The sequence below is a fragment of the Schistocerca americana genome, chromosome 3 (assembly GCF_021461395.2).
Source record: "Schistocerca americana isolate TAMUIC-IGC-003095 chromosome 3, iqSchAmer2.1, whole genome shotgun sequence".
Lineage (NCBI taxonomy): Eukaryota > Metazoa > Arthropoda > Insecta > Orthoptera > Acrididae > Schistocerca > Schistocerca americana.
In genome coordinates, this window is record NC_060121.1 from 567,686,138 (window position 1) to 567,699,410 (window position 13,273).

Sequence of the window (13,273 nt, forward strand, 5' to 3'; positions counted from 1 at the left end):
CAGTCAGTGTTTGCTATACTTTTTTGCTTCGAATGGTAGTTCGTGTCGTATCCCTGAATATTGACGATTCGTCCTGGGACGTTGTAGAAGAGTGACTTGAAGCTAGAGATGACGAGTGGACAGCGCACACGAAAGGAAATTAAGTTGCTGTTGACACTCGTCCATAGAGTTCGCGTGTGGCACTGACAGTGGAATCTTAGCTAGGAACTTCCCCCCCCCCCCCCCCTCCTCCCCCCCGTCCCGTTGCTTCAAGCAATAGTGTTTTCATTTTGGCGAATGTACTCTTGTTTCCCGGCCACGGAAATTCAATGACAGGATTCATTTGATCTGACAGCGTCGGTCGTGGAAGTCAGTCAGTAAATAGATATCCCGTGACCACGCGTTGTGGTAAAGTGGTGGTGTCTTTCGTCTTGCGGCAGTGCCGTCTCCCATAGTGGTTAACGGGTACTGAAAGCGAGGGGAGGCGGCTATCGATTAGTCATGATGGCGCCAACATCTCTAACCTCACCCCAATGCCTCGGCCACCTTTTACTGCGCTTCCGATTTCTACCTCTACCGGGACAGAAGCTCCCCCCACTTCCCCCCCCCCCCCTCCCAATCTCCTGTCAAACGCTGGCTCTTTGAAGGTGAACAGCACGGTCATTAAGCACGGACGGATGTTGCCTTTAAATAAACTTTTCTGTCTCATTATTTAAAATGTGAATGCACAAGCGAAGATCAAACATCTCGCAAGCAGAAAGAGGGGAAAGCTACGGAGAACTGTGAAACGCAATCTTCTCACAGAATAATGTCCTTGTTGTTATTTTCTAAATACGATTTCAGTTTGGAACAAGCAAAATGCTTCACGTAAAAATAAGAATATAAAAATCTTTAACGAATATTTACCGCGTGAAGTTTTGTTTTACTTCAATTCAAATAACATTTGCTTTAGAAAACACAGGGTTCCTTGATTTATGTTATGGAAACTCAAGTTTAGCGAATTGAACGGAAAACTGAGGTAGGACGAAGTGTTCATAAACTCCTGTGACACATACTGCCAATTGCTGTTACGAGGTTTCATAACCAGTCTCACATGTGGTGGTAACTGTAAATTGGTGAAGCGGAACATTAACTAGGTATCACCACAATTTGATTTTGCACTGCCGCCTTGTACAGTTTAAACAGGTGAAATGTTAACTTCTTCCCACCCGAGACAGTTTTAACCCACTACTGCATTTAACACAAAACAATAACTTAAAGATTAAAGAGTCGTGAGTGTATGGGTCGTTGTTCAGAAACTAAGTGTCAGAGTTAATATTCAAACGTTTGTGGTTCAATCCCCTGTCGGCCCTAGAAATTTCAGCGGGTCTTACAAGTTCTTTCACCTTTGACAGTGTTTATTAATGTGAAAAATGCCCGCTTTCACCGTGGTTCTAAGCCCACGTTGAACTGTATGTCGTCCTATAATCGACTGGATAAGGGCGTTAAGAGGTCGGAGGAAGGCAGGGTCGCTATCTTTTGCAATGCTGACGTGCAGGAAGAGATTCAGCGAGGTTCTGGAACGTAGCGATACTGACGTGGAACCATGATTACAGCAGTGCGTGGCGAGGTACACTAGGTTTATCGGTTGAGGATCGAAGGCGCCAACAGCCCAGATTCTCGATTAGAGCCAGCCGGGGTGGCCGAGCGGTTCTAGGCGCTTCAGTCTGGAACCGCGCGACCGCTACGGTCGCAGGTTCGAATCCTGCCTCGGGCATGAATGTGTGTGATGTCCTTAGGTTGGTTAGGTTTAATTAGTTCTAAGTTCTAGGCGACTGATGACCTCAGAAGTTAGGTGCTCAGAGCCATTTGAACCATTTTCTCGATTAGATTTAAATCTCGAGAGTTTGCTGGTGGGGGAGGTATGGTAAACTAATCTTGGAGCTGTTCGAACCACGCGCGTACACTGCGAGCTGCGTGTCGCGTTATATTATGCTGCTAGTAGATGCCATCTTGCTGAGCAAAAACCAAACTGTGTGTAGGCGTGGACATGGTCCCCAAGGATAGTCGCCTTCCAGAATGTCGAGATGACCCAGGGAATGCCACGAAAACATTCCACAAACAATAATGCTCCCCCCCCACCCCCCCCCCCCCCCCCCGGCCGTCTGTCTGATGGAGCATAAAACATTCTTCATCTGGAACTCAGTAGACGTCCAGTTGTGGTACTGGTGTGCAAATTCCAACTTTCGTTGGAACTGAACAGCAGTCAGCAACTGAGCACTGATGCATGAACCTGGCATCTACTGGAGAGGCTCACATGCAGCAACGTTCGCTGAATGGTCGTTGAGGGGATGACGATCGGTTGTTGCACGTCTATTCCCCCGTACACATCTCCGCAGTCATAGTTCACCCCTGGCCCGTGGTGCACCATAGTTGCCTAGGGGCCACTCTTGGATAATGCCATTTAGTAATGCATGGTGTACTTCAACCACGGAAGCATGCCAACAGTTTACAAATGAAGCCGTTCCAGAAATGGTTTCACCCTTGGCCCGAAAGCCAATGACCACACTCTTTTTGACGTTGATAAATCGCTTTGTTTCCACTTTACGATAACGGCTGCAGTGTTTCCACGTCTCCACAGACCCGACATGATCTATATACCCTCCACTGCTCGTGCTGTTACCTGCCATATGTGAGTGGTTATTGCACATTAACGTTGAATGTAAGTGGTGGCCACATTACTGTGGCTGTACCATGTAGAAACAAAGAACAGGAATTTACACGCAGCGGACAATCTGCGAGAAACGATGCGTGCGTATTATGTCGGTGCTAAGAGGCTGGAGTAGCAGGTTACGCACAACACACCAGACACTCCCGTGAGGGCACGTCCATGGCATAGGCAGTATTTCGAGTGGTCGTCGTCGGGTTCTCTCATATGGATCATGCTAGCTGCGGACTTCCCAGTTTAATGCAGCTGTTGTTGTAGTCGAACGAGAATGGTTTTGTGGTGGACTGAGAGACAATACGGAACGTTCTCTACACATCTATTTTGCAGCGCTGCTATTACGTCTAGCTTCCCCAACATCTCTGCGTGCCCGGTCGCCCTTACTGCCTTGTGAAAGACGTACAAGTGATCAGCACGTTGAAGCAGTGATTTTAAACAGAGGGCACATTACGTCAGAAGACCGACAATGGCGTCCTCTTCTCAGTTTCTGCGCCTACCGTGAAGCTGAAGGTAGGACATTTGAAAGTGAACCCATCCTCAAACTGATTACATATCCAAACGCTACCATTGCCGGACGTGGGTTCCTCGTCAAAACTTCATCTATCATGCCTATACAACCCGTAAAAGTCTTTCATTGGAGTTTTCAAGCACCCTTTGTATGTTTTTAAAACACGATTATGTAGCCGGCCGCTGTGGCCGAGCGGTTCTAGGCGCTGCAGTCCGGAGCCGCGCTGCTGCTACGGTCGCAGGTTCGAATCCTACCTCAGGCATGGATGTGTGTGATGTCCTTAGGTTAGTTAGGTTTAATTAGTTCTAAGTCTAGCGGACTAATGACCTCAGATGTTAAGTCCCATAGTTCTTAGAGCTATTTGAACGACGATTTTGTAGCACAGATAGTTCACAATGAAAACATTATTCCGGGAATATGATGATGATGATGATGATCATCGTCATCATCGTCGATGAGATGATAATACAAACACCCAGTCTCCTGGTGGAGAAAATCCCCGACCCGGCCGGGAATCGAACCCGGGACCCCATGGTCCAGAGGCAGCAACGATAGCCACTAGACCACGAGCTGCGGACTTCGGTGAAGAGTAACGGACAAGATGTAAAACACCAATCGATGTATTGGTAAATGAAACTATTGCAAAGGTGATAGTGTTTCCGTAGAAATGATAAACTAACTTGTCAAAATATTAGCCACCCTCTCTCCCTCTACCCTCCTTAAAAGACCAAACCGTTACATTGAAGCGGTGCAGAAGTTGGTACTGGTGGTCATGTAACGCTCTGTGACAGAATGGCAGAAAGGATCTGTCGTATTTGGACGTGTCCGTGACCTAACCATAAATAAAATTCCCCGATTTGGTGGTGTAACAAAGCGTACTATGCACCGTGTCCACAAGGAATGGTGTAACACGACGTTCCCCCGGAGATCCTGAAAAGATAACTCTCACGAATCGGAGGCTAGTGTCACGCCTTGCGAATGACCTTCAGTTTCAAACTCGACAGGAACTGCCCATATTTGTGAACACAGATCCATCTCAACCAATTTCCGAGGGAAAATTTCGAGTGGAATTGGATTGAATGGTAAGTTGGAGTCTGCAACTTTGCCGAGGGCTACTGCTCAGAGTAGCACATAAAACTGCACGCTTTCACTGGGCCAAACAACACAGAAGCTGGATGGTAGCTGACTGGAAGTGTGTAGAGTATGTAGTGTAGTCTGGCGAATCGCGATTTGCCTTGTTTCAGATGACACTAGGCATTTCTGAAGGCTTTAGCTCATGCCAGATTTTGTTCTCTGACTTTACGAGGATGTTTTCTGTACCATGATTTGGGCCCATTCATCAAGGTACTTCTAAGATGGACCTGAATGTTTATTTCAACATTCTCGCTGATGGAATATTGTACTAATCTTCATCTTCAGGATGAGTGCACTTTGGTCAACCGTTTGCCAAGATGAAAACAGCCGTTTTCACAGAATTTCATGCATACATTGCTGGTTTGACGCACACTGTGGCACTCTGTTGCAGAACGATTGCCTCGCTAAATCTCCCAGTCTTAATTGTATAGAAAATGTGTGGGACTATGTGGAGTAGCGAGTGAAACGTATCGTCAGTATCCACATATTTTGATAGATCTGCAAGGTACAATTGCCTATTAATAGCTTCAGCTGGATATGTAAATCTGAAGAAACTTAATGACACCCAGTATTGACTGATTGAGATCTTTATCAAGACGAGAGGCGGTATTCCACGGTATGGGCGTCTTGTCTCTGGGGGGCGAAAGACTTATTTTTGTCCAGCGTGCTCACTTAAGGGGGTGTCTATGAAGGCTTGGTGTGTTCTCTACCAACGTTGGATATCGGTGCAGTAGAAGAAGACACTCATGGACGCAAGAAGCCCTTTATTACTGTTTTATTTACATTCGTCAGTCTTAGATGCCTGTACTGTTGATCCCTGGCGAGCGCGGCAAAGAACAGACACGGTGTCTGCCGGAGAACTGACCTCCAAGCGACGTCGTCCTTATCAGCGGTAGCGAATGCCTACCACCAATGCGTAAGAGAAAGTCTGGAGCCATCCGTTGAGCCTCGGCTGGCGTGAGGAGGATTCGACGCCAGCGTCGTAGTCACGTGCAGGCGGCAGAGTGCTGAGCTGCCCGAGCACTCTGTTGATCAGACTGCGGTCAGAGGACAGATCAGCGGCGACGGTGGTGGTAGCATCGTCAACAGTACATTGCTGACTGGCAAAGACTGGACGTCATATTGCTGCCCAGCTGTTCGACCATGACGATTTGGCCACGGGGGTTTATATGCAGCTGTTCAGGGCTGACTGTGATGGAAATCGTCGTGGAAGTTTCACCAACAGGGGCTAGTAACGTAGTCTGGGCTGTTGCTACACCATGTCGGGTGGAATCACAGACGAGTCTCAGCCCTGCTGGGTGCTTCGTCAGCCGTTCAGCGACTGCGGCCATTTGGGAATGCCCTGAATTCAGTCCTGGGCAGTGGCTCGTTCCGTTACACTTACAAATCAGAAACAGGGTACCACAATATGGGCAAATTTTTTGCAGAACGTTTTGTGTGAAGACAGCTATGCAGGACCTATTGTACTTCACCAGAAGCGAGACAAGGCATACACTTAGACCTGTCTGTCTGCTGCCAGTATTGTAAGAGATATTTACTAAAGTTATTGCAATCCGCATCGAAGAGTATTAAATTTTTAATGAGACAAGGTAACAAACTGGATTTAGTAATGAAAATAGTTCAGTGAACAATTTTAAAGTTATGAATGAAACTATGGAACAGATCAATGACTAAGAATTACCACTTTGCCCTGGATACAAATACACTCCTGGAAATTGAAATAAGAACACCGTGAATTCATTGTCCCAGGAAGGGGAAACTTTATTGACACATTCCTGTGGTCAGATACATCACATGATCACACTGACAGAACCACAGGCACATAGACACAGGCAACAGAGCATGCACAATGTCGGCACTAGTACAGTGTATATCCACCTTTCGCAGCAATGCAGGCTGCTATTCTCCCATGGAGACGATCGTAGAGATGCTGGATGTAGTCCTGTGGAACGGCTTGCCATGCCATTTCCACCTGGCGCCTCAGTTGGACCAGCGTTCGTGCTGGACGTGCAGACCGCGTGAGACGACGCTTCATCCAGTCCCAAACATGCTCAATGGGGGACAGATCCGGAGATCTTGCTGGCCGGGGTAGTTGACTTACACCTTCTAGAGCACGTTGGGTGGCACGGGATACATGCGGACGTGCATTGTCCTGTTGGAACAGCAAGTTCCCTTGCCGGTCTAGGAATGGTAGAACGATGGGTTCGATGACGGTTTGGATGTACCGTGCACTATTCAGTGTCCCCTCGACGATCACCAGTGGTGTACGGCCAGTGTAGGAGATCGCTCCCCACACCATGATGCCGGGTGTTGGCCCTGTGTGCCTCGGTCGTATGCAGTCCTGATTGTGGCGCTCACCTGCACGGCGCCAAACACGCATACGACCATCATTGGCACCAAGGCAGAAGCGACTCTCATCGCTGAAGACGACACGTCTCCATTCGTCCCTCCACTCACGCCTGTCGCGACACCACTGGAGGCGGGCTGCACGATGTTGGGGCGTGAGCGGAAGACGGCCTAACGGTGTGCGGGACCGTAGCCCAGCTTCAAGGAGACGGTTGCGAATGGTCCTCGCCGATACCCCAGGAGCAACAGTGTCCCTAATTTGCTGGGAAGTGGCGGTGCGGTCCCCTACGGCACTGCGTAGGATCCTACGGTCTTGGCGTGCATCCGTGCGTCGCTGCGGTCCGGTCCCAGGTCGACGGGCACGTGCACCTTCCGCCGACCACTGGCGACAATATCGATGTACTGTGGAGACCTCACGCCCCACGTGTTGAGCAATTCGGCGGTACGTCCACCCGGCCTCCCGCATGCCCACTATACGCCCTCGCTCAAAGTCCGTCAACTGCACATACGGTTCACGTCCACGCTGTCGCGGCATGCTACCAGTGTTAAAGACTGCGATGGAGCTCCGTATGCCACGGCAAACTGGCTGACACTGACGGCGGCGGTGCACAAATGCTGCGCAGCTAGCGCCATTCGACGGCCAACACCGCGGTTCCTGGTGTGTCCGCTGTGCCGTACGTGTGATCATTGCTTGTACAGCCCTCTCGCAGTGTCCGGAGCAAGTATGGTGGGTCTGACACACCGGTGTCAATGTGTTCTTTTTTCCATTTCCAGGAGTGTGTTTTGTGAAAGCGTATAACTAAGTTTAATCAAATTGAGTTCTAGCAGTCTCTGAGAGCTTGGGAATTCATCTAACATATTTCGCTGTACTGAAGAGTATGTAAGTCAATGCTGCAGATTCAATTAGTCTTCGTCAAGATAGTGATAAATTCATTAGGACAGCTGTAAACTCAGAATTGAGAGTAGCGCAAGGTGGTTCCTTATCGCCATAACTATTGCCAGCAGTCCGAAAGGCACTTCTGGACCCATAAACTGAGAAAGTTATGATGGGGCATATGAACTACCCTTCGTTTTATTAATGCTATAGTACTGCTTGCCTCCTATATCTCTAACGTCGATCGGTTGTAGAATTTTGGAACACGTATTATGTTAGAGTATAATGGCTTTTCTGGAGACTAGAAATCTACTCTGTAGGAATCAGCATGGGTTTCGAAAAAGACGGTCGTGTGAAACCCAGCTCGCGCTATTCGTCCGCGAGACTCAGAGGGCCATAGACACGGGTTCCTAGGTAGATGGCGTGTTTCTTGACTTCCGCAAGGCGTTCGATACAGTTCCCCCACAGTCGTTTAATGAACAAAGTAAGAGCATATGGACTATCAGACCAATTGTGTGATTGGATTGAAGAGTTCCTAGACAACAGAACGCAGCATGTCTTCTCAATGGAGAGAAGTCTTCAGAAGTAAGATTGATTTCAGGTGTGCCGCAGGGGAGTGTCATAGGACCGTTGCTATTCACAATATACATAAATGACCTGGTGGATGACATCGGAAGTTCACGGAGGCTTTTTACAGATGATGCTGTGGTGTATCGAGAGGTTTTAACAATGGAAAATTGTACTGAAATGCAGGAGGATCTGCAGCGAATTGACGCATGGTGCAGGGAATGGCAATTGAATCTCAATGTAGACAAGTGCAATATGCTGCAAATACATAGAAAGATAGATCCCTTATCATGTAGCTACAAAATAGCAGGTCAGCAACTGGAAGCAGTTAATTCCATAAATTACCTGGGAGTACGCATTAGGAGTGATTTAAAATGGAATGATCATATAAAGTTGATCGTCGGTAAAGCAGATGCCGGACTGAGATTCATTGGAAGAATCCTAAGGAAATGCAATCCGAAAACAAGGGGAATAGGTTACAGTACGCTTGTTCGCCCACTGCTTGAATACTGCTCACTGGTGTGGGATCCGTACCAGATAGGGTTGACAGAAGAGATAGAGAAGATCCAACGGAGAGCAGCGCGCTTCGTTACAGTATCATTTAGTAATCGCGAAAGCGTTACGGAGATGATAGATAAACTCCAGTGGAAGACTCTACAGGAGAGACTCTCAGTAGCTCGGTACGGGCATTTGTTAAAGTTTCGAGAACATACCTTCACCGAAGAGTCAAGCAGTATATTGCTCCCTCTACGTGTATCTCGCGAAGAGACCATGAGGATAAAAATCAGAGAGATTAGAGCCCACACACAAGCATACCGACAATCCTTCTTTCCACGAATAATACGAGACTGGAATAGAAAGGAGAACCGATAGAGGTACTCAAGGTACCCCCCGCCTCACACCGTCAGGTGGCTTGCGGAGTATGGATGTAGATGTAGATTAATGCTGTAGTACTGTTTGCCTCTAGTGCAAATGAACTTCAGCAAAACAATACAAATATAATGTGCAACCAAATATCGAATGAACAGTTAACCTGATGGTTAGTAGTGGTTTTAGTAAACTGAACAGGGCTTTCAGGACCTAGATTCCGATGTCTGAAAATGTAGGTTTACAATGGATTTGTATTTCCAGTTCTGGCTTATTTGCAGCGGGACATTAATTGTAATGTGATAATCAGCAAAAATTTGGGGAAACTTCAACGAGGAAGGGATTCCTGCGTCCTGAGAATTACTGGGAGAGATGAAAAGACTGACAAATGGACCAATGGGCAGAGTGGAGTCGATGACGTCATTATGACTATAATGGAAATGAAATAATTTGTGAGACATGTAGTTAAGCGAATAGGTGAACAAGGAAGTTCTTTCCCGATAACAGGAGATAAGACTACTGAGACGACCACTTAATAGAGAATGGGTAGATGACACTACAAAACGTAATGGAGTAACAGTGATATGTATTACTGAAGATAGTATAGGATTTAGAAGGCTAAGAACGCATATATCCAGATGTGGATGTCAAACAGTGCTTCTGCGTCTACAATAGGTTATGTGTGTGTGTGTGTGTGTGTGTGTGTGTGTGTGTGTGTGTGTGTGTGTGTGTGTGTGTGTGTGAGTGAGTGTGTGCGCGCGCGTGACGGCGAGGGAGGGAAGGTGGAGAGAGAGAGAGAGAGAGCACTGTTGTGAAATGAAAGAGGCGATGTATGGTTAAAACCAATTTAATCGACTACTACTAGTGTGTTCGTGTCACTTGCCACCGTGATAAAAATCAGCCGCTACGCACAAGTGTGTCGGTGACGACAGTGAGTAATTCACTGTGCCAAATGTAGAGTTCTAAAATCTTGAGTATGCTAAAGACAGCGGACGAGCAAAAATAGCGGACAACGGCTGCGTGTGGAGACAGTGAAGTTAACAAATTCTCGTCTCGCTCATTCATCTTACTGTGATGGATCTGGTGTTACTGTGCTAACGTAATCTTTATTTTATTGACTGCTTTGTTTTCATGGAACGTTGCAAAGATTGCATGTGGAATTCATATTTCAAGTGCTCTCGCACAGCAGATAGCACGTATCTAAAACCAAAAAGTTATTTGTGAATTAGAATACCTTTACTTGAACAAATAAATAGCATTCGCTGTACATAAGAAATAGGTAAACATTTTTTATTCTAAACTGTTAAACTAGTGAAAAAGTCAGTTACAGTAGGGAGGGAAAATAGTTTTGGATATTATTTGCCACTTATAAGAAAAACGAGACAAAAAAAGGATATAGTAAAATGTCTCCATACACTGCGTTATAAATGTGGCTTGATGTGTTTATATGTAAATATTTTCTCAAGCAGGTGACTGTTGATTTTTTTGAATGTTTAGATGACATTTTTCGAATTCTTTCAGTTCTCTCCAGTGTAGAGAATTCCGCATGCCACTTCAGTTAAGGTCCTTCACCAGTTGAGGACCTTCACCATGAATTTTCCGTTTCTTATTGATAGACTCTGTTATTATTGCTAGTCTTTTCATGCTTTCACAACATTCTATCACTCACTAAAAGTGCGGCACCATCCAGGAATGCTAGGCCAGATGCGCTGCAGTACTCACTTGCCACGAGTAGTCTATTGAGACATCAAAGTCGCTCGTGTAAAAATCGGCTTAAGACACTTGACTCGTAGGAGGGACTGGCTTCCATTCCCACTAGGGCTTTCATGATTTACTTTTTGCGTGGTTCCCTAAGCCATTTGAGGCGAATCCGGCGACAATGCTCTAATCACAGCTGTAGTCTAAATCTTTCCACTTGTTTCCTTCGTATCTTACTTTGGTACCCTGCTAAACACGTAACATCTCACCGAGCCGTTTATGCGTTTGCAGTCGTCTGTTAAGCAGTTTACGTGGTATTCTAGTAATCAGATATTACTTCTGCTTCTGTTGCTCTGACTTGTTTAGAACTTGTTCTTGTATGTCCTCTTCAATGACTGCATGTTGTTTCAGCATCCTTTTCGCTGACATCGTCGGGTTCACGGTGCTGGCCTCGCAATGCACAGCCCAGGAGTTGGTACGGCTGCTGAACGAGCTGTTTGGCCGCTTCGATCAACTCGCTAACGTGAGTATTCCTTTAACCGGTGTCGCTAGCTTTGTCAGTTCCATACTATTGCCAGACGTTAATTTTATTGTGCGCTGGTCTCTTTAGGATTGGGGGAGTATCTCACACTAGTACTTCAATAAGAAAATATGAGATAAGTGAAATTAACTCAGACTTCAAGAAGATAAAAATTCGATTTCCGAAGAAGCCAGTACCGAGAGATTACCGAACCACCATCCGTGCAGAATACTGACACGAATTATTTACAGAAGAATGGAAGACTAGTAAACACTGACACGGGGAAAGATCTGTTTGGGTTGTGGGCAAATGAAGGAACACGTGACTCAGTACTTGAACCTACGAACAATCTTAGAAGTTACGTTGAAGAAAGGCAACCCTACGTTTGCAATAGCAGTTTTAGATTTAGGGGAAAGGTTGTGACAGTGTTTGACTGGAATCACTCTTTGAAATTTAGAAGTGGCAAGGACAAAATACAAGGAAAGAAACGATATTCCCAATCTGTATAGAAACCAGAATAGAGTTGGAAGACTTGAAGAACACGAAAGGGAAGCACTAATTGAGAAGGAATTGAGAGAGTTTTGTAGCATATATCTGATGTTCCTCAGTCCATACACTTGTCTTATCCCCATATATCAGATATCAGAAATATGGAAAATGCTGGCCCTGAAAGCCCGCATGGGATGGATAATGTTATGAAAAGAGGACATAGGATGAAAAACAACTAAAGTAAAACAGGGGTAACGAAATGGTGTCAAATTAAGCCTACAGATTGTTATAAGTTTGAATTACGAAATGAGACACTGGAAGTAGTAGATGAGCTTAAAAATGGATTTTTTGCTTCTGTTTTGAGAGTAAAAACGTGATCCGGGTAGAATGTATTCTTTTTAATACCTTATCGATTGGCCAGTTTCAGACTTTGGTCATTTGCAAGCACGTATCTTAAGTTTCCAGTTTTAGTTAGTTGCGCTGTGTAACGTCGAGTATTAGACGCGGCTTGTTCTGTGATACTGTTCCTGTGCGTTTTCCAGGACTTGGGCACTGTGTACTTTCACGATAGGATTAGTGGTTCATGCAGTTCGGCGAAACAGAACTGCCGACCGCATAGGCTACCAGACGTACAGACGCGTCCGGATGGTTGCCAAGCTACAGGCGTCATCTGCCGCAACCAGTTCAAGCGCCTGCGAGACAAACACCGACACGGGTTCACCTCTCGTGTTAGTAAAAGTCAGAAATTTGCTCGGTATACTCACTTCAACCTCGTCAGCGAGTGATGTGACGTCATCTCCGAACTTACCGTCTCCGTGTGTCCGTAGACTCGACTCCTGAGTCTGTGCTGCAGACCACTCGTCCCTGAGTCCGTTGTCGGGTTCAAGTGGACTGGACTCGCTCTGAAAGGAGAGCGAGTACGCAAGTTTGCAAGTATTCCGCGGACTCGCTGCATTCCTGCTAAACACACACAAACATTTTGAAAGAAATTTCAACCATTAAATTAAAATTATTATTTATTTATTTCACACGGTTATGATTTCGGCTTTATAGCCATTCTCAAGTGCAAGTTGAGATATCAAAAAATGTCCAGTCTGCCAGACTGACAGAATTTATATACCAAAGTAACAACTGATCGGTTGGCAGCGTATTTGGGACCCCTGAAAAGCCAAAGAAACTGATACACCTGCCTAACTTCGTGTGCGGCCCCCCGCGATTACGCAGAAGTGCCGCAGCACGACGTGGCATGGACTTGACTAATGTCTGAAGTAGTGCTGGAAAGAACTGACACGGTGAATCCTGCAGGGCCGGCCGCGGTGGTCTAGCGCTTCTAGGCGCTCAGTCCGGAACCGCGCGACTGCTACGGTCGCAGGTTCGAATCCTGCCTCGGGCATGGATGTGTGTGATGTCCTTAGGTTAGTTAGGTTTAAGTAGTTCTAAGTTCTAGGGGACTGATGACCACAGATGTTACGTCCCATAGTGCTTAGAGCCATTTGAACCATTTTGAATCCTGCAGGGCTGTCCATAAATCCGTAAGAGTACGAGATCTCTTCTGAACAGCACGTTGCAAGGCATCACAGAAGAGTT

At 46.3% G+C, this 13,273-nt stretch overlaps 1 protein-coding gene across 4 annotated transcripts in view; it reads left to right on the forward strand.

The window, feature by feature from the left end:
* Window positions 1-13,273, forward strand: part of LOC124605803 (Ca(2+)/calmodulin-responsive adenylate cyclase) — a 353,810-nt gene that overhangs the window by 133,185 nt on the left and 207,352 nt on the right. For all 4 annotated transcript variants that reach the window (XM_047137705.1, XM_047137704.1, XM_047137702.1 and 1 more), the window contains one exon: window positions 11,089-11,200. In XM_047137705.1, the coding sequence (XP_046993661.1) occupies window positions 11,089-11,200 (112 nt within the window). The remainder of the gene's footprint in view (window positions 1-11,088; window positions 11,201-13,273) is intronic.